A 22,357-nucleotide genomic window follows, 5' to 3' on the forward strand; every position below is an offset into this window, starting at 1 on the left:
TTTGTTACGTGTTTGTCTTTGTTTTCTTAAAGCGCCGCCGCTGCATTCAGGTTGGGAGCTGACTTCTCTAACAGGAAGTGACTTCCTGTTAGAGTCAATGTTCCCAGTTGACTCTGTTAAACTGTTGGATTCGTGACCTTTGACCTTTCCTTCAGTTTTCAGAAAAGATCAAACCTGATTATGGATCACAGATGGATCCCTCTTATTGAACTTCCTTCCTCTCTCCCGTTGAGCTCCTTATCGTATCTGTTTCCTGATTCTTCTGAGCCACATGCTCCTCTTCCTTCTCCTCTTCAGCTCAGCTCACATTCCTCTCTCACTTTCCCTCCTCCTTCTCTTGTCCCTCTACCTCCTGACGAACTGGGTGTTTTTATTTTTGAGACTGACTCTCTGCTCTGTCCTGCTCCCTCGTTTCCTCAACAACAAAACAAATGGAGCGTCTGTAGCGCTCTGTCGGTCGGAGTGTCATTTCAATCCGCCTCCGAAACGGCTTCAAACACCGGGAGAGGAGGGATTTAATGAAACTCTGCTCAATATCACCTGCTTGATATAGAAAGAGAGGGACAGGGAGTTGTAGGAGCTTTAAAGATTCAACCATAGTATAAATATGTTAAAATAAAATAAATCCAAGACAATTTTAGTTATAGATATATATATATATATATATATCTATGACTGAGATTTATCTCAGTGGAGCTAAGGGTCATCTCCTAACAAATACAAACTTTAAATAACGTAAAGCAAAGAGCATATTTCTTCTGCGGAGTCGTCTTTTTGTGTTGATGTGACTTAATTTAGCTTTCGTCAATTAAATTAAATTTCCACCTTCACTTAGGTCAGGTGACAAACGTACACACACACACACACAGACACACACACACACACACAACTAAGATGTTAGAGATTTTACTCACTCACCCACAGCAGTGGAGATTTACAGGAATAAATATCTATTTTAGAGGAATTTTAAACTAGAGGGCACAAAGAGTGTGTGTGTGTGTGTGTGTGTGTGTGTGTGTGTGTGTGTGTGTGTGTGTGTCTGTGTGTGTGTGTTTTACAGGCTGAAATGAGGCCTGAAATTGAATGCAGAGAGAGCAGGTTGAAGCTGAGCAGGGAGAACAAGCTCAGCAGTCTTTGTCTGCACAAATAGAGGTTAATAAAGAATGAGAGAACTTGGAGGAGAGAGAGAGAGAGAGAGAGAGAGAGAGAGAGAGAGAGAGAGAGAGAGAGAGAGAGAGGATATTTACAGGCAAAAAGATAAAATGAGGCAGATTTATTTAGCATCTGTTCTACATATTTGAAGTTTGGTTTTGTACATATATTGAAAGTAAGACTATCTATGATAATTATTTTTTAATTTGTATAGCACTAATCTAAACTAATCTAAACAAGTTTAGACAAAAACAAAGAATGAATTCTAATAAAAGCTTCAGTTCAGGTCAGTTTAAAGACCTTCAATTTATATGAAGAATAACATGAAGAAACAAAGTCTGATGTGTTTCTGTCTAAAGTCTGAAGTTGAATGGAATAAACAACCATCAGTGTATAAACTCAGCAGCTTCTGTTGAGTCATGAGGCGACTGGAGCCGTTTACACTCACACCTGAAGAGCAGCTGAACAAAGAGCTATTTTTACTCTTTTACCCGTGTTGACAAAAACCTCTGTCACTGCATATCTGTGCATCTGTTGCATGATGGGAGAAAAGCCGTAACCTAGCTTGTTTCCTCCTCTCCCCTGGAGCTCTGTATATCTGCAGCAACAATACGACCACTGTGTTTACCCTCTGACTTTTTATTTAAAAACAGGAGCTCAGGACCTGCAGGAAATTTCATTTAAAAATATGAACATTTAGTATGAGTGTGAATATAGTTACATTCATTTATTTATGAAAGAGTAAATGTTAAAGAGCATTTAAGGAGCCGTCTTTTTATGCTTGAGTTTTAATTCCCCCTATGCGTATTTCTGTAACACGCACACACACACAGATACAGACACACACACACACACACACACACACACACAGATACAGACACCCACACACCCACACACACACACATACACACACAGATACAGACACACACACACACACACACACACACACACACAAATAAAAATAAAATGAAATCAGATCTTGTGACTGCTGAAACGTTGGAGCTGAAACCAAACGGCCCTAAAGATCATCCGAGCAGCAGAAACAATATAAATGCAGAGCAGCTTGTAGAAAATGGACACAGTGATGGAAAACACTGTGTGTGTGTGTGTGTGTGTGTGTGTGTGCAGGTATCATATGTGGGCGTGCACGCTGCAGTGTAATCTTCAGCACTTACTCAGATTGTTTTCCACTCTTCTTCTGTGGTGTCTGACTCTATTATTCGTCCGACCCGTCTATTTTCGGTGGAGAGTGACGCCTCGGCTTCTCTGGCCGGGTCACCGAGCAGGAACCAATCCGCCCTTCACACCCCAAAATCTCATCTCCCAGAGACGAGAGGATGTGTGTTAACACTCCTCTGTTTCCATCCACTCCTCTTTTTCTCCCTCCTTCTTTTCTACTTGTTTTCATGTCATTTTTCTTTTATCTTCTTTACCTCTTTCTCTTGTGTTTTCAATCTTTTCTTTTCTCGTATTTTACTCTCCATTTTGTTCTTTCCTCCCTTTTCATACCCTGCTCTCCTCTTTATTCATCTTTCTCCTACTGTCTTATCCCTGTAGTTTTCTCCCCCCCCCCCCTCCCTCCACCATAGTGATCAAATGTGTGTGTGTGTGTGTGTGTTTGTGTGTGTGTGTGTGTGTGTGTGTTGAGTGAAGCTTTATTGACCTGATGGACAAAAGCATTTAAAGACTCAGTCACAACCTTTCCAGCCTCCGGATGAATTCGATTTCTGTCATTCTTGTGTATGTGTGTGTGTACGTGTGTGTCTGTGTGTTCATGTATGTGTGTGTTTGTGTGTTCATGTGTGTGTGTGTGTGTGTGCTTGTGATGTATTGAGTATTGCCGTGTTCCTACTTGATGATTTTGAGGATGAGGAAGTCACAGTAACTCTGTTGAACATCTTCTGGTCGCTGACACATTCCCCAGCTACACAATTCAATCAATCACATGTTATTTGTTTCATTTTCCCAGTTTGTCTCACAGAAGTTAACAAGGAGCAACTTCCTCTGTTCATAACTCAACCAGAGTCAAACTACCGAGACCCTTTGTGATCAGTGAATAAAGCTCAGTCCCATGTGAGGATCCTCTCCCCGGCTCGTGGGTCTCTCACAGGTTTCTACGTTTGTTTTCCACATTTGATATTTTTGATTTTGCCGTCCACCTGAAAATATAAAGTGCGTGTGTGACTTCAGTGTAACGTAGCTCAGATCACATGTTGCTTTAACACTTGAGGGGGGGGGGGGGGGGCGTGTCTGAAGCTCGGTGCTGGTACGATGATCATAACAACAACAACCAATTGCAGTTTCCCTTTCAGGACACACCCACAGTCGGATTTCATGCTAACATGCCAGCTGTGAAACATTATGACTCGATACTTGTGTAGCGTGTCGTTTTTTGTATTTCAATATTCAAGACCACATGTTCCTCTGAAAAGAACTCAACAATTAAATGTGATCACAATGTGAAGGTTCTCATTATTGATATCAGCTGATTGAAAACGTATGATCTGCTCTTGTTATTGATATCAGCTGGTTGAAAACAATGCTCTGCTGCTTTCTCTTCTTGCCTGTGATCTTCTTCTTCTTCTTTCTTCCTTGTCTTTTCTCCATCTTTTCGCTCCCTCTCATCTCATCTCTCATTCTGCTCCTCTCGTTTTTTCGTTGCTGCACCTCCTCTGCTCCTCCCCTGCGCCTCCCCTGCACCTCCCCCCTGTCATCCCTTGTCCTCCTCCCTGCCCCCCCTCCCCCGAATGAACTGTTAACAGGGGCCACGCCCACTCAGTATAGACCCGCCCACACTCCTGCTCCGTCAGGCACCCCTTTGACTTACTCCTCCTCCTCTGATCCCCCACCAGTGTCCCCCAGCCCAGGCGTTGTCCTCCCCTCTGCCCCCCGCGACCTGGTCCCTGTCCTAGTGTCCAGCCGATTTGTCCGACTCAGCTGGCGCCCCCCAGAGGACACGGGACGAGCTGTGCAGACCTACGGTGTTTATTATTCCCAGGACGGAGTCGAGAGGTGAGACAGGATATTTTTATATTTTGGTCTATTTGGTATTTTGGGGTTTCTGATGGGAGCAAAAATTGCTTCTAACTTTTCTGGAATCTTTTAGATAATATAAACATCATATAAAGATTATACTCTATACAGATCATATATAGATCATATAGAGATCATATAGAGGTCATATGTAGATCATATAGAGATCATATGTAGATCATATAAACATCAAATAGAGATCATATGTAGATCATTTAGAGATCATATAGAGATCATATGTAGATCATATAGAGATCATATGTAGATCATTTAGAGATCATATAGAGATCATATGTAGATCATATGTAGATCATATATAGATCATATGTAGATCATATAGAGATCATATGTAGATCATATAGAGATCACATAGAGATCTTATAGAGATCATATGTAGATCATATAGAGATCATATGTAGATCATACAGAGATCACATAGAGATCTTATAGAGATCATATAGAGGTCATACGTAGATCATATAGAGGTTATATGTAGATCTTATAGAGATCATATGTGATCATATAGAGATCATATAGAGATCATATAGAGGTTATATTTAGATCTTATAGAGATCATATGTAGATCATATAGAGATCATATGTAGATCATATAGAGATCATATAGAGGTTATATGTAGATCATATAGAGATCATATAGAGGTTATATTTAGATCATATAGAGATCATATAGAGGTTATATTTAGATCATATAGAGATCATATAGAGGTTATATTTAGATCATATAGAGATCATATGTAGATCATTTAGAGATCATATAGAGATCATATGTAGATCATATAGAGATCATATGTAGATCATATAGAGATCACATAGAGATCTTATAGAGATCATATGTGATCATATAGAGATCATATAGAGGTTATATTTAGATCTTATAGAGATCATATGTAGATCATATAGAGATCACATAGAGATCTTATAGAGATCATATAGAGGTCATATGTAGATCATATAGAGGTTATATGTAGATCTTATAGAGATCATATGTGATCATATAGAGATCATATAGAGGTCATATAGAGGTCATATAGAGATCATATGTAGATCATATAGAGGTTATATTTAGATCATATGTAGATCATATAGAGATCATATGTAGATCATATAGAGATCATATAGAGGTTATATTTAGATCTTATAGAGATCATATGTAGATCATATAGAGATCATATAGAGGTCATATAGAGGTCATATGTGATCATATAGAGATCATATAGAGGTTATATTTAGATCATATGTAGATCATATGTAGATCATATAGAGGTTATATTTAGATCATATAGAGATCACATGTAGATCATATAGAGATCACATAGAGATCTTATAGAGATCATATAGAGGTCATATGTAGATCTTATAGAGATAATATGTGATCATATAGAGATCATAAGTAGATCATATAGAGATCATATAGAGGTTATATTTATATCATATAGAGATCATATGTAGATCATATAGAGATCATATGTAGATCATATAGAGATCATATAGAGGTTATATTTAGATCATATAGAGATCATAAGTAGATCTTATAGAGATCATATAGAGATCTTGTAGAGATCATATAGAGATCTTGTAGAGATCATATAGAGATCATATGTAGATCATATAGAGATCATATGTAGATCATATAGAGATCATATAGAGGTTATATTTAGATCATATAGAGATCATAAGTAGATCTTATAGAGATCATATAGAGATCATATAGAGATCTTGTAGAGATCATAAGTAGATCATATAGAGATCATAAAGAGATCTTGTAGAGATCATAAGTAGATCTTGTAGAGATCCGGCTCCAGGTCACAGGCTCCTCAGCTCCTCAGGAGCGATGGGCTGCACCTGGATCTCACTTGGTTCCCTGGTTCTTTTGGTTGTTTGCTTTCAGAAGATTTTCTCCTTCAGTTGCTTCTCTGAGTTTTAAGTTTTTGGTTTTGCTTGTTCTTATAATTATTTGTTAGCCCGTTGTCACGTAATGTACTGGAGAAAGTGATTTATTAAACTCACTGCTTAACATGATTCTAGAATGTCACAGTGAGGTGGACACCACCACTAAAGACAAACTTGATCATAGATATTACAGAGCGCCCCCTATAGGGACAACTGATGAGTCATATTGAAATATGTTTGATTTTCTCACGATCCAGTTTTTGGATTCTCGAACAGTAAAATGCATAGATTTGCAAATGACTGCTTACTTTTGATTTCAAAGAGCAGAATTTAACACCAGGTTACAAAATTAAAGTTGAAAAATAGTCCAATTTATAACACAATGTAGTTTTAAATCTATATTTAAATGTAAGGAAATTGGAGTTGATTGGTGGATGTCGTTTTAAATCCATCTGCAGGGATTGAAAGTGTTGAGATATCTTCTTAGAAAAAGGCCGATTGAAGCAAGTTGCTGCTGCGAAGCTAAACAGTGAAATGAACTGGTAATGTAGTGATGAGGCTGTGAACTCAGGGTCTTTAGAAGAAACTCCATGTTGACGTATACGGACTAATAGTGCAGAGCTCTATTATCACAGTATGTTCTCACAGCAGCTGTGAACGCTAAGTAGAAAAGGTCTGAGTCTCCTGCTGATGCTAAATGCTGAACTCTGACAGTCGGAGCTGCAGCTGAAGGAGCTTTTCTACCTCAGGGAGAAACTGGCCTGCAGCGCTGCAGAGCTCTGAACGCTACACTGGTCCAAAGAGCAACTGAGGTTTCATCATGAAACAATCCACAGACATTCGGTCCCAATAACTACAGACGCAGACGCAGAGATTTTAGAAATAAAAGCCCTCAGAAGAAAGTAACATCATCATCTGCCCTTCAGATTTCCAGGTTTACTTTACAGTGACGTCATCCGTGTGTTTCTGTGAAAGCATCGTACTCCTCAGTTCCCTGCTGATTCCTGGAGGTTAATGGATAATCTGAGGATAATCTGGGATTACACAAATTACATCTGATTACGGATCCTGTTATCTTCTCTGTTACAAAATAAAACAGGATTTTGAAGTATCACAGTTTAAAAGGTTCAGTGGATATAATCTGTAAAACAGAAATCACGTGGATCATCACTGATATAATATGATTTCGTTTATTGAATCTATTCAATCAAACTGAATAAATAAAAACTTTATTACAATAGAAATGTAATAGAAAACAAAGTATATTTTGAATCAAGTGTATTTCTGTGACAGGGAGCGGTCGGTGAACGTGTCGGAGCCGGAGTCTTTGGAACTGATGGTTTCGAATCTGAAACCAGACGAGAGCTACAGCTTCCGAGTCGTGGCCTATAACGACGTGGGACCAGGAGAGAGCTCCGCCCCCCTGAGGATCACCACCAAACCCGACCGTGAGATACCAAATCTGTTTCTGTTAAATGACTCATTACGTGATGCAGAGACACCAGCCCAAACCTGATCTTTTAAAATATAATATCTATTGAAATATTATTTCCTCACTGTTTATTTAGGCCATTAGGCCATCATTTACCTGCCTGTTGCATTTAGTGTGTTTGTTGCTCACTCTTCTGTTTCTTCATTTTCCTCTTTATTCCACTTCTGAGATTTTTGTTTGCTTTTCAATCCTGACAACAAACAACCCAACAGACTGCGAGCCTCCATTTCTTATAATCACCTTCTGCATATCTACCATGAGTGATGTCTGCAAACTGTATTCACCTGGTGTTTTATGAGAGTAATACACAGTTCTGCTTGTGATATTAATGGGGGAAGAGTCACATGTGTTTATACAGAACATTCAAAACAAAACAGATAAAAAGTGCAGTGATACAAACAGATATTAGATATTAACAAAATGCATAATCACAGAGTTACTTTCTCATCGAGGAGATTTAGTTTTCTCTCTGTGTCTCGGGTCCAGGTCCTCAACAAGGTCTGTATGTCTGCAGTTTTAGTGTCAGTGTGTTTACAGTTTTATTATTAGTGTGACTCTGTGTTCCTAATTTTAGTAACAGTGTGTTTGTAGTTTTAGTAACAGTGGGTCACTGTAGTTTAAGTTATTTTTTGTGTCTCTGTAGTTGATTTACTTTATTGTGTGTCTGTCTCCACAGTCCAGGTCCCCAGCCGGGTGGAGTCCCTCCGAGTGGAGGCTCTGTCCCCGGCCTCCCTCCAGGTGAGCTGGGAACCTCCCGGCCAACCAAACGGCCCCGTGCTCGGCTACAGGCTGATGTGGAGCGAGAGTCCGTTCGACAAGGAGCAGGTCAGAACCAATGCACATGAGGTTCTGCTGGTTTTACTGGTTCTACTGGTCAGAAGTGGATCTACTGGTTCCAGTGGTTCCAGTGGTTCTGCTGGTTCTGCTGGTTCTACCAGTAATGTGATCTTAGATGATCCGAGATGTTTTACGTTGGACTCACTGTGTATTTTCAGAGTGTGGAGGTAGACGGGCTAAACTACAAAATGGAGGAACTCCATAAGTTCACCGATTACACCGTCCGTGTTCTGGCCATCAACCGCTACGGGCCAGGCCCCGCCTCCGAGGCCGTGAGCGTCACGACCCAATCAGATGGTGAGTTCTAAAGTCCACAGTTTGTCCAGTGAAACATGTTGATCAGTTGTAATGATCTTAGCAATCTGGTTAGGGTTAAGGCCAATGTATGCTTCTCCGTTTTGACGGACACGGACAGATAGGACCGCCCTCTCCAACGTGGAACGCCCTCTCCGTGCCTCTCCGGCTCCTCGGAGAGCTTTTCGTGCAGCTCTCATTTTTCTAACTACACGTCGAAATGACGGACAGCCCACGGATAGCACTTGGCTGTGATTGGTCCGCTAACGCCAGCATTTCGGAATGGAAACTTCCTGTTCCATTCCCTACATCACAATAAACCAAAATCACAACTACGACTCTATGATTAATGTGACAAGTGTGTCCGGCTGACGGTGGCTGGTTAGAGCACTTACAGCATGTGTGTACGATCACATACGGTTATTACGAACTTTGATAACGGGGATAGCGGGCTAGCCACCATGCTAACTGCGGTGTGAACAGCGCAAAAACCCGCTGACTTTAATCCCACGGCTCATGACACTGTTTCTCAAACACCGTCAGGTTAGAAGCAAACACTTGGTAGTAGTTAGTATCGGGTGTCCGTGCTGACTGTGTGTGGAAGCTGGGGGGGAAGCTAGCTGCCTCCGTGTAGCTTCAAGCTGTTGAATTAGCAGCGCAGTTTGGAAACAAGACCGGGGAACCGCTGCGCTAAGACACGATAACAAAAGCATTTTGACCCGCTGGGTGTCACTTTATTCAGCAAAAACTGTCGCGTCATCAACATCCTTTTTCTGTTAGTTGCCATCGTTCACTGTGTTTGAGGAGCCGGGAGGACGTAAATAAACCAACGTGGACTTCTTCTATATACCTCATGAGGTAGGCTTCTCTAAGCTCGACCTCCGTGGCGCCATCTACTGTTCTGGCGGTGAATTGTTTTCACAACAAAAAGGCTCGTAGAACTATAAATCAAAAAGGGTCCGTCCGATCCGTCCGTCAGACATTCCGAAACGGACTCGGAGAAGCATACTGAGGCCTTTAGGAGCGGCTCATTCTGCGCATGCGTTAATGCATTAAGAGCATTTACGAGTAATTCCAAAAATGAATCATCCCTCGGGTTAGGGGTGTAAATCCCTGATCCCCCCCCCCCCCCCCCCAAAAAAAAATAATTAAAATGTAGATCTTATGACAAACACAGATGTGTAGACATCTGAAAACTAATTTTCTTTTTTTTTTTTAGATTTTTAAAGATGATAGCACAGAAATAACAGAATCATGTTTTAGATGTAACAAAATTATATTAATTGGCCTATTTATATGTTTTTATAAATATAAACAGTTTTTAATGTATAATCTGAGTCCATCTGTTTATATAAAATGATGTTGTGTATAAAAGCTTCTCCCTCATGTCATTAAAATCCTGTAGCAGGACACTAACTGTTGATAAATGCTCTGATTGGAGCAGAGCTGTCGACTTTGTTTTTTGATTGACTGGTTCATTTTTTATTGTAGTTGTTAAAATGTCTGTTGGTATTTAGTTTCTAATAAAAATAAAATGAAAGATAAGATTCTCTCTAAATTAGAAATAAAATTATAGTTCAGTCTTTATTTGAATAGAGTTCTTTCTGTTTGTTGCAGTTCCCAGCGCTCCTCCTCAGAACATCACATTAGAGGTCGTCCTGTCCAGGGTGAGTTTGATTTTCACACCCTCGTCTCCACACTGTGGCTAAGGAATCAAAGTTGAAGGTTGGTGGTTCCATCCCGGACTCCACATATCACAGTCCTTGGGCAGAGTACTGAACCAAACATTAAACTACCACTGACGACTGAGCAGCGTGTTGTTGCTCACTGTGAGTGGTGAGGACAAACCTGTAATATATGTAATACCAACCATTTTAAAGTAAATTAATTCAAAGACTTTTCTGTGGTCTCACTTTCCGTTTAAGTTTTATTTGTTGACAAAAATCTTTAAAATTTTAGGTTTATTTCAGTTTTTCTTCCAGTTCTTTTCACTGTGAACGTGACAAACACATTCAAACTGTGACACTCAGCTGCTGCTCTCTAATGATCCGACCTCATTCTACTGATGGATGCCACACACACACACACACACACACACAAACCTACACACACACACACACTTCCTGTGATGTCACAGAATGTTTGGCGTAGTATGTGTTGGATGTTTAAGGGGTTTAGGTTGTGAGGGGATCTATGACAGAACAAAGAGGACGTTCAGCTTCTCTCTCGAGGACAAAGAACGTCTCTTGGTCAGCGTGTAGTAAACTAAGATGCAGGTGAATGTTAGAAAAAATGATTTGTGGAGTCATTCAACTGCAGGGCAGTGATTCTTTTCTCCACCTGTACGTTAAAATATCCATTCTTGATTCTTTCTGCCTGTAATTTCTTTGGCTTTATATTACTTCTTCACCCGTATCACAGTGATTTGCACCTTCTGTGGAAACAGATAAATAAGAGACGTGATGGAAGATGCTCAGATAAAATGTTCACCTCATAAAAAGAAATCCTGCATCTTCAGATGTTTGTGACAGGAGTTGTGCTCAGAAAGCAGCAGCAGAGAAAATGATGAACGTTTTCAGAGACGTTGTGAGTGGCTCATAATTTATGTCCATAAAAAGGAGGGTCACTTGGTCTGTGGAGAGCCGACCTCATTTACTTTCTGTCGCCTTCTTGTCCTGCATGTGATTGATATCTGTGATATCGGCTCTGGGGTCAGAGCTGATTGATCATGATGTCAGAGCCGTGTGATGCTCGAAAAGCTTCATGAAACATGTTTAAAAAGGAAGACGATTTTTCTCATAACCAAACATTTATTTAAAAAGACAATGTGCTTGTTAAAAGAAGGTGAAATAGACGGAGCAGCAGGTGTTGAAATCAAACACACATTACATCCCGACCTCAAAGGTAGAAACAGTTTGACTAAAGAGAAATCTTTATTTTCAAGTTTAAGGACATGGAATCAGTTACTGTCTAAACTTTGAATCCACACTATGAAATTGTTCTATGTTAAAGCAGCAGCTTGATGAGAGTGAGTCTGATGTGTGAGTCTGAACATGAAAGTGTTTCCTCCTTCTCTCCCTGAGCGTCTGTTCTCTCTGCTGAGTGGGTTCCATCTCCTGAGAGAACAACTGACTGAGAGTCACAGACACAACCAGCTGCAGCTGAAGAGTGAAGAAGAAGATACATTTATTGGTCACACACACACACAGGACATGCAAATGGGGGGAAATTTGTTCTCGGCCTTTGACCCATCTGGTGAACACAGGAGGTCACACAGAGCAGTGGGCATCCATGCACGGCGCCCGGGGAGCAGGTGTTGGGGGAGTAAGATGCCTTGCTCAGGGGCACTTAGACAGTGGGGTGGGGTAGGCACTTAGACAGTGGAGTCGAACCAGAGACCACCGTCGGATTTTCTGCCCATAGTCCAACTTTCTGCCACTAATCGACTAATCGTGGCAGCCCTACTGTCCTCCATGTGATTGCTCCTTTTACTGAGAAGACATTATCAAATACACACAGTTTCACACACACACACACACACACACACACACACACACACACACACACACACACACACACGCACACACAGTCTCTCTTTCTCACACACACACAAACACACACACACACACAAACACACACACACACAAACACACACTCACACATAAACAGACACACACACACACAAACACACACACACAAACATACACACACAAACACACACTCACACATAAACAGACACACACACACAAACATACACACACACACAGACACACACCCACACCCACACAAACATACACACGCACACACACTCATACAGACAAACCAGGTGAGTAAACACTCCCTGAATTCAATCTGTGATTGTTTGTTCATGTCCTCTGGTTAAGAGGGGCAATCTTTTTGTGTGTCTGTGTGTGTGTGGAGGTCACAGGGTGAATGAGGTGTTCTGTATGCAGCTACAGGAACGGAGGATAAACACATTCAATTAATTCCAGTCTTGGTTTGAATTTCTTCAAAGCTTTGTCATGAATTTAGAAAAAAATACTTATGATCTGAAACATCTGGATTCTGATTCCCGGGATTTTCAGGGTTGTTCTGCTAATTTCAGAATTTATTATTATCAGTGTCTTCAACTTTCTGCAGATATCAGTGTTTTCCACTGAGGGAAAATTGGTCGGAGGCTCCTGGAGTGTTTGAAGTTGACAAACGAGGCCGCAGCTTCACATGCCTTTTTATATATATATGATTTATAACAGCAGCTTCATCTGAACACAAAGCAGCTGAACTGCCAAACCTTTCAGACTGGGGCAAAACAGAGAGGATTTTTGTGCAGTAACGCCCGGGGCCACATCACCTCGTGATCACATATGGAAAGAAGAAATACACCTGAAAGAGCTTAATTAATCAGTTCGTGTCTAAACTTAAATCAAACTCAACATGTATTGAGCAGAGTTTAGTGGGATAGTTCAGTCTGAGGGTAAAAGCACAAACTGAGAAACGACTCTCTTCCTTCTGAGACAGGATGTTCCTCATGTTCATGATACTGTGCAGGTGGAACAAAAAGTCCTAGATACTTGTTCTATATGTGGGTCACATGTCCTGGTCCTAACTCAGGTTCCTCACAGTGGAGCTGGGGACAAACTAACTCCAAGGGGACTATCTGGTCCCACAGTGTTTCTCTCAGATGTTTAGGGACAATTACAATGAGCTCCATCTGAATTTAGAAGTAAGGAGTTGTAGGTCATCCAGACCTGGATGTTCTTGGGATGTTCCTGAAGTTGGACGAAGTGATTCGGTTCATCAGGCTTCATAAATGTAAAGCTGGGTGTCGTCTGCGTAGCAGTGGAAGTTTACGAGGTGCTTTCTGATGATGAGTTATCGCAGATGAGACGGTGTCGAATCAGCATCTCTGCAGCTGCAGGAACAGTTTGTGGAAGCAGCAGCAGCAGTGAAGTTATAGCACAGTGACTTTATTAATAGTCGTGACAGACAATAAACCACGTGAACATTGTGGTATCCGAGTGTTGTTGTTGCTCCTGCTACTCAGGAGTGTTTCCCTCCGGGGTCATGGTGCTTCCTTCTTCATGGATGGTTTCCTCCTCGTGTTTCTTTGGGAATTGTTCCAACAACCCCTGTATCGTTTCCATGGAGACCTCACATCCAACTGTGTCCTGTCAACGTGGCTAATGGTTTAATGAAGTGCGTGATGACACCCGGCCAGAGAGCGAGGGAGGCAGAGTATGAAGGAATTTGGCCGACACACACATTTATAAATTTGTCCCCCCCCCCCAGTAATCAGTTCTGCCTTAATCAATTAGTGAGATGCGGAGCAGCCGAGGGAACAGGTGCAGCTGAATGTTGATGAATTCCTCTGTGACCGTTTGAATATTTAAACAGCTCGTTGGCCCGATTACATCACAGACGTGGAGGATACACACCATCAGTGTGTGTGTGTGTGTTAATGCGGTTGTCGGTTAATATCCGGATCCGAATTTACAACATATTATATAATGCATATAGTTTTGTATGAAATTGTTTCCTGCTCCCTTAAAGAAGAAGATTGTTTAGTTGGATGAATGGCTAACCCTAACCCTAATATTTGAAGTAGAATATTCAGTGTTTTTTCAATATAAATCAAAATATATTCACTTTTATTATTAGAAAATGACATTGTGAGAATTATTGTTTTATGTAACGACACGATGAGCAGGAGTAGAAAAGACAAATATTAAACATGAGGAAAATAATAGAGGGAGAAAGAAGTCGGTACATTTTCTAATTCATGTATGTTCATTCATTAATACACACATACATGTTTGTACAGCTATCTTAAGGCCAATGTATGCTTCTCCGAGTCCGTTACTGATCGGACGGACACTTTTTGATTTATAGTTTTTGGGTGCCAGACCAGTAGGTGGCGCAACGGAAGACGAGCTTAGAGAAGCCTACCTCATGAGTTCCCAGAAGAAGTCCACGTTCATTATTTACCTGCTCCTGTCGTCACTAAATTGGCCTTTAGTGACGACGCTCACTGACATAATGCATTCCCTAGCCCCTTACCCATCCAAACTAAATGCCTAGCCCTAACCTAACCTTAACCTAACCCTAACCCTAGAACCAAGTCTTAACCACTAAATAGTCTATTAAAGGGGGGGGGGGCAAAGTGAGGACCTGGGCTGTAGACTCAAACTGGTCCTCACAAAGATAGCTGTACAAGGACACACAGAAACAGCAGGGGCCATGACACAGTTTGAGACAGAAAACAACTGGAACCCACATAGTTTGTTCAGTCTTTAGTTTGTGTGTTTATTGTTTTCAGAGCATCAAGGTGTCATGGCAGCCGCCTCTGCGCGGCGCCCAGAACGGCATCATCAGCGCCTACAAGATCAAATACAGGAAGACGGGTCGGCGTGGAGACCAAGAGGCCATTGAACCCAACAACTTCTGGTTCCTGTTCACAGGTGAGAACCGGCATCAAAAACAATCTTATGTTGTTTCACTTTACGTCTCTAACGTTCCATCTATTTTTAACTTAAGTCTTAAAACGTCTGAGCTCTGCAGTTTTTAACAATATAAACAAACGGACACTCAGACTTTTTCAGGCATTTTCTCCAGCAGCAGATTTATCAAGCAGGCATTTTGCACCATTTTCTCATCAAGATAAATTCAATAAAACTGGAGCTTGTTCTTTGTCCAAAAGATGAATGAATTAAAAATATACAAAATCTGGAGAAGGGTTAGGGAGCAGTTTTAAACGTTATTATGAAACTGGGTTTTTAAGGAAAGGCAGATGCTTTTTAGGCCGATGAAGTTCCTTCAACATTACTGTTGTGTTTGGAAGTGTGTGTGTTTGTGTGTTTGTGTGTGTGTGTGTGTGCGCACGTTTAAACTGCCACAAGCTATCATTTTTATTTGAGGTTTGCAGGAGTTGAATGAAACTGATCTTCCTTTTCATTATTTTGTACTGATGTTATCTTCATCCGTTTTCATTGTGCAGGAATTAATTATCCAGTGACAGGTGTGTGTGTGTGTGTGTTAGTGTATGTGTTTGTGTGTGTGCAATAATCACCTTTTTTACTGTGTGAGAATAATAAACTGAATTTCTGTAAATGAGATAAAGAAATTGCGGTTTCACTTTGAACATTTATTGTTTCTTTATATTTAGTTCACTTTGTTTGATTTTCTTTGTCTCTGTCTCAGGTTTGGAGAAGGGCAGTCAGTACAGTTTCCAGGTCGCAGCCATGACGGCCAATGGAACAGGACCAGCAAGCGACTGGTTCACTGCTGAGACACCCGAAAACGACCTGGATGGTAAGTGTTTGTGTGTGTGTGTGTGTGTGTCTTATGTGTGGTAGCTGTAATCTGTCCAACGTGTAAATACCTCGAGTGTCCCAACACACATACATATCTAGCTAGCTAAGGGCTGAGATGGATGGAGAGAAGATTTGCTTCAGGGGACGAGAGGGGAAAGGAAGGAGGGGGAGGGACAAAGGAGAGGAGATACTAAAAAGAGAGCAGTGAAAGAGGAGAGAACCTGAAAGGAGGAGAGAATGAAAGAAACTACTCATCATCACAGAAGACTAATACTAAGATATATTTAAAACAGGAGGTAATCTATTTCTTTAAACATGTTGTTAGACATAAACTGTTTCCCTGACGTGTTCCTGACGTGTTCCTGACGTGTTCCTGACGTGTTCCTGACGTGTTCCTGACGTGTTCCTGACGTGTTCCTGACGTTTTCCTGACGTGTTCCTGACATGTTCTGTAGGTTCTCTGTGTGAGAACAAATATCTGAGTCACTGTCTCAACGTGAACACTGAGAGACCTCTAACCCCTAGTCTAAGATATAATTTTATTTGAGCACGTTTTTATGTCTATTTCCCTCCTATAACTTGTACCTTTTTGTACAAATGTACAAATATTCTCGATAAACAAAACCGTCTTAAGTCAAAAGTTAAAATATGGTGCAACACAACATACAACATAAAACGGACCAGTACAAAGTTTGTTTCAAGAGAGAAGAAATCAACAGACCTCATTGAAGCGGTTTGGTCGTCTGGTCATGTCTCGTTGTGACAGGAGCTGACCTCGCAGAAGCTCGAAGGACGATGCTCTGATCAGCAGGAAGCTGCTGAGATACAAACACATCTATGCTAACCATGTTTCCAGGCCCAGACACACAGAGACTTAAATCTCATTTCAATGGATTATCATTCAATAAAGTGATGTGTAGCGTTTCTCTCCCAGAGGAACCAAACAAAGCTTCTCGGATCTAATCTGAGGTTGAGGAAGAAGTTTCAGGCCTTATAGGGCTTAATACACAGCTAACAGGGTTAGCATCTGCTAGCTAAGGCCGCACCATGTAAGTGCCTGTTACTGCAGCTGCAAACATGGTTAGCTTTAGCACTGGTGGTTGTGGAGGCCAGGACAACAGAACTACCACAACCGCTCGATCTTCTTCTGAGGTGTAATGTGAGGTGTAACACAGCTGTTGTGTTCCTGCAGAGAGTCAGGTACCCGACCAGCCGAGCTCTCTGCATGTCAGGCCGCTGCCCAACAGCATCATCATGTCCTGGACTCCGCCCCTCAGCCCCAACATCCTGGTCCGAGGTTACATCATCGGCTACGGAGTGGGAAGTCCTTATGCAGAGACGGTCCGGGTGGACAGCAAGCAGAGATACTTCTCCATCGAAAACCTGGGTAAGGACGGGGGGGTGTCAGCTGTGTCGTTAATAAAGACTCTACTTTTGGTCTGTTTACTTTAGCAAAAAACTGAAAACAAAGCCAAACTTTGAAGTATTTTTGAAGCTTCTACCGACTCTAAAGCTGTATGAACTATAAAAGAGTCAAATTGAGAATACAGATGATGTCATCAAGCTGCTCTATTTAGTTAGTTCAGGTGTCGTGAGCCAGTACAGATCATTGGACGAGGTTCATTTTAGCCTAACACCGACACTGTGCAAAAACAAAGTTGTCTCTTAAGTCATTTAAAAAAAAAAACATCTTGCCACAAAAAAAACTGTTAAAAGGTTGATTTGAAGAAAACTTGACAAAACTGAGAATTCAAATTTTAGTCACATTATTTAAATGTTATGTATATATGTATAGACATGTATACATCTTAATCACATTCGTGCATCCTACTGGACTTTTCACAGCATTTTTCAGCTACATGTTTGACAGATGCTTCCAATCATCATATGACTCCGTAAACTGGAATAGGGTTAGTTTTATTAATGCAGTTTTCTAAATTCTATTTAGAAACTCATGATCAAAATGTTTTATTCAGAACAGGGTGAATAGTTATAACATTAAAGTTCATCAAATCAAGCTCAGGTCACTTAGGGCTCGTTTTCTTTTGGAATATAGTTTAGGTCTCAGATCACTTTTCAAACTTAAAAGCTGCAGTTTTATGATCATTTGGGTTTTATTTATCTTGGTGTCTAACTCGACTATTGTATGTTCTGTCTGGTTTCTTTAAATTAAGTAGTTCTTTAAAGAGAATCGGCAACTGGTAACTGAAGTAATAAAACATTTGCTTACACAGTTCAGGGAACCTTTTAATAATACTTCACACTGACTGAATTTTTAATTCTGATGGAAAAATACTGAATCATGTTAATTAAGCGATGAAGTGTAAATAGCTGCAGTTCACTGGGTGGCCACAGAGGGTTAGGGTTGGAAGAAACAGAAAGTCCCAAAGACTCCCATGTTAAAAAGGCCGACTTTAGAGCAGAATTAAACCTATTTACAGCATGGTTAAAAAATTGGTTTTAGTCTCAATCGCAAGGTCTTCCTTCATGACAACTCTGAGGGGGGTGAATTTTTTTCTAACTCCCTCGTTTAAGCGATAGAGAGGTTTGAAATTCAAGTGACGTCACAGTCAGCGCGCCGACTGCAGCTCCTAGCCTCCTGCCTGCTCGGCTCTACCGGAGCTAACAGGCTAACCCCGTCAGTTAACACCACATGAGATCATGGAAACACTTCCACTCACACATCGGATGAATACCATGGTTTGATGTTCGGCTTGTTCTCCTGACGGAGAAGTTAAAGACGTCTGCGCTCCCGATTCTGTGGTAAGTACAGTTAAGTATTTTTTTTAGATGTGTTAGAAGTGATTCGCAGGTATCGGTGTCTCTGTATCTTGTTAGCTTAGCTCCACTAGCCCGGAGGCGAGATACCAGCAGTAATGGCCCAGCAGAGAGAAGCGTTAGAGTTTGAGGATGAATCTTTTAAACCGAGACAGGAGACTGTGCGTGTCCAGAGAGTAATCTCCAGCACGTAAGATATCTGATGTTATGTAAAGTTGTTTCACTCGCCAACCCATTGGACTTGACTACGTTACACAGATTCTTATTCTGCAGAAACAAATTTACTGTGATGAACTGAAACCTGAGTATTTAAAGTCACATCTGCATTTTAAGAGCAGCTGTTTAAAGTAGCATTACGTCTGCTAAAGATCTTTATTAGTAAGAGTAATGGTGTTGATGTGTTGTAACATAATTTATAAATAATATATGCAACACCTTGAATCTGATAGAACTCCATACTGTACATTCATTATCTTGGTAGTGCAGTTTAATCCAAAAGCATATTCAAATACATAGTTTAATATCCACAGATAATAAGGATACACACTTTGTTCATAAGTAACACTTCCTCTACAATAATGCAATACTTTTATGTTTCCTATCATTTTATTAGGGATGGACGAGCCTGAAGGACACAGCTGTGATGACCATGTTCTGTCTCTTATGGCAAAGAAGAAAAATAAAACACTGGTTCTTATCTTAAGTATCAAATCAGAACGCAAAAGATAAACATTGTTCTAATAAGTGTTTTTTTAACCAACCATAATGAATATAGAAATAAAGTCCATTATCCATGACACTCAGCAATGAGCCAACTCTAAACAGTTGCAGGCATTCTTTAGTCAAGGGAGGAAAACATGAAGTGTTGTGTAGATGAAGCTGGTCATCCTCATGTTGACCAGCATGAAGGTGCCGATCTCCACCATGTTGCTGCTGAGGACAGATCAGGTGCTGCTTCATCTAATGAGAAGAAGAAACTCACTGTTAAACAATGTTTTGTGTTGTGTATGTTCTAGCAAAGACTGGTTCTTACAGTTTATTCTGTGTTCAGCAGGTGGAAGCACCACAGATTTCAGACAGAACCGATGTACTGGGCTTTGGGTTTGTACCCTCATGGTTAAATGCACATATTGTAAGTCGCTTTGGATAAAAGCACTGAAAGAAATAAAACATTTAATAAATAGATAAAATGTCTTTCTACCTCATCTGTAATATTCAAGGTGATGATCTCCCACAGAGCTGTTGATAACAGTCCACATCAGGTCTCTCCACTTCCCTCAGTGTGAAAACATAATTATATAATTAATATGAGAACTGTTTACAACACTGGTGTGTGGAGATTATAATCATATCTAAACTGTCTAATTCACTGTAAAACTCCATAACAGGCTAAATAAACGAGGTGGCAATAGTAATGGAGGATATACCTGCCTGTATCAGAATATTTTATGAAACATAGTTACTATCACATGCAACTTACACGTGTAGCGTATTGATATTAACTTATTAAAACGCTGCTCTAGGTGGAAATCTAATTGTGAGCTGGAGAAAGAGGAAGCATCGTCTCCTGCGGCTGTGACAAGTCGCTGAATGCCAAAGCAGACAATAACAAATAAGGAGGGTTTTTATTCGCAGAGGAAAATTCCTATCCCGAGTTTCACGATAGACGAGTAATGAAAAGTACGATCCAGCTGTTGTGTTGAATGCACACATGGGTGCAAGTGCACATATGTACACGGCATTTATAATTCATAGATATCATTAATTCATGTGGGGAACGGAGCAGACGTTTTTGTTTAACTAATGCGGGCGTTCGATGCCACAATGAGACACAGTGACGCGTGGTGGCAGAACGAGCATGACATGTGTACACAGAAATCATAATAATAATAACTTCATTAACACTAAACAAGGTTACAAAGTGATTAACAAAATCTATGGTAAAAGATAAATGAATAGAAATAAAAGCTATAAAAGCTAACGTTAAAAGCTGAACGGTCAAAGGTCAATCTGACTGGCTTGTGTGGCACATCTATGAAAACCATGTGTCTGCTCAGTAGATCAGACTTCATCACCTATTTCTATCTAATCTGTCCCATTTAACTTATCTTCATGTGCGTCTGAATTATGAACAGAAGTAAAAAAAAACGTTGGTTTTAAAGTGGATGGAGTTGAATCTTCACATGAAAATGTACAATAATGTATTTGCTAAAAATAATTTCTCTCCGTTTTCCCTCAGAGCCGAGCTCGCACTATGTGATTTCCCTGAAGGCGTTCAATAACGCTGGTGAGGGAGTTCCCCTTTATGAGAGCGCCGTCACTCGATCTCTGACAGGTAGGATCACACACAACTGACCTAACTGACCCTGATCCAACTGACCCTAATGAACCTAACCATACTACACCTAGCCCAACTGACCCTGACCCAACTGACCCAACTGACCCAACTGACCCAACTGACCCAACTGACCCAACTGACCCAACTGACCCTGACCCAACTGACCCAACTGACCCAACTGACCCAACTGACTCTAATGAACCTAACCATACTACACCTAGCCCAACTAACCCTGACCCAACTGACCCTGACCCAACTAACCCTAATGAACCTAACCAAACCAGGTCCTATAACATGTTTCACTAGTTCAGACCACAAGTCATTACCTAAAACTGTGTGTTAAGTGTTATACTGATACTGGTGGCAGTATTACTGGTACTGGTATTACTTTTTAGGGTTCCTCAGCAGATTGAAAACAGTGGCACCAGTACCTTAAGCATTACCTTTATTGGTAGCATTAGCTTTAGCAGTAGCAATAATATGCTACCTTCAAATGTTTTTTACCTGAATCAAATCCACACAGATTTCATGTGCAACAGAAAATAAAGAATAATAATACACATTATTTCTACAGCCCATTTCATTGAATGCAACAATAAAAGTGGTTAAAAGTAAACAAGTAAAATTCTATACTGAGTCATGTTAGTAGCAGACTGTAGTAACAATAGCAGGATCATATTTAACTGTAGTAGTAGTGTCCCTACAAGAACTATTGTGTGCTATTTCAGTTTGAGTCTAAACTGCTCTCAGTCTGTGTGTCATGTACATGCTTTAGATCAATAGATGTATTTATTTGTATAGCTTATGGTTTGTGAATGGATGCCACACACTTGTTACAATTTGTGTTTGTGTGGGACTCATCAGCTCGGCCTCCAGACTCTGTAGCAGTGAGATAAATGAAAACACATCCAACTCTCAGCCAAGTTTCATCTTATGAATTAAACAGCCTCTGCTTACATGAATCCTTTATTACTCTCATAAAAAACACCACATTTCTGAAAAATGTCAAAGCTCATCAAGGGATCATAGTCGCAGGAAAACCAGAAGCAGAGACCAGTCATTTGATGGACTTTAATCAAAGCTGGTAGAAAGAAGAGGGGGACAGAGATAAGAGGAAAATATGAGAGGGGAGAGAAAAGAGATGAGAAAAGAGGGAATGACAGTGGAGAGGGAGGGAGAGAAGGAGGATGAAAGGATGGAAGAGAATGGCAG

At 40.6% G+C, this 22,357-nt stretch overlaps 1 protein-coding gene across 1 annotated transcript in view; it reads left to right on the forward strand.

Annotated features, from left to right (window-relative positions):
• The window catches only part of dcc (DCC netrin 1 receptor), a 109,085-nt gene that overhangs the window by 57,382 nt on the left and 29,346 nt on the right, over positions 1 to 22,357 (forward strand). Inside the window, exons 8-17 of the mRNA XM_053410701.1 lie at positions 4,005 to 4,164; positions 7,390 to 7,544; positions 8,265 to 8,413; positions 8,584 to 8,722; positions 10,337 to 10,386; positions 15,036 to 15,177; positions 15,917 to 16,027; positions 17,222 to 17,416; positions 21,047 to 21,142; positions 22,010 to 22,032. Coding sequence (XP_053266676.1) covers positions 4,005 to 4,164; positions 7,390 to 7,544; positions 8,265 to 8,413; positions 8,584 to 8,722; positions 10,337 to 10,386; positions 15,036 to 15,177; positions 15,917 to 16,027; positions 17,222 to 17,416; positions 21,047 to 21,142; positions 22,010 to 22,032 — 1,220 coding nt within the window. The remainder of the gene's footprint in view (positions 1 to 4,004; positions 4,165 to 7,389; positions 7,545 to 8,264; positions 8,414 to 8,583; positions 8,723 to 10,336; positions 10,387 to 15,035; positions 15,178 to 15,916; positions 16,028 to 17,221; positions 17,417 to 21,046; positions 21,143 to 22,009; positions 22,033 to 22,357) is intronic.

This window comes from Pleuronectes platessa, chromosome 19, assembly GCF_947347685.1.
Source record: "Pleuronectes platessa chromosome 19, fPlePla1.1, whole genome shotgun sequence".
In the NCBI taxonomy this organism is placed as follows: domain Eukaryota; kingdom Metazoa; phylum Chordata; class Actinopteri; order Pleuronectiformes; family Pleuronectidae; genus Pleuronectes; species Pleuronectes platessa.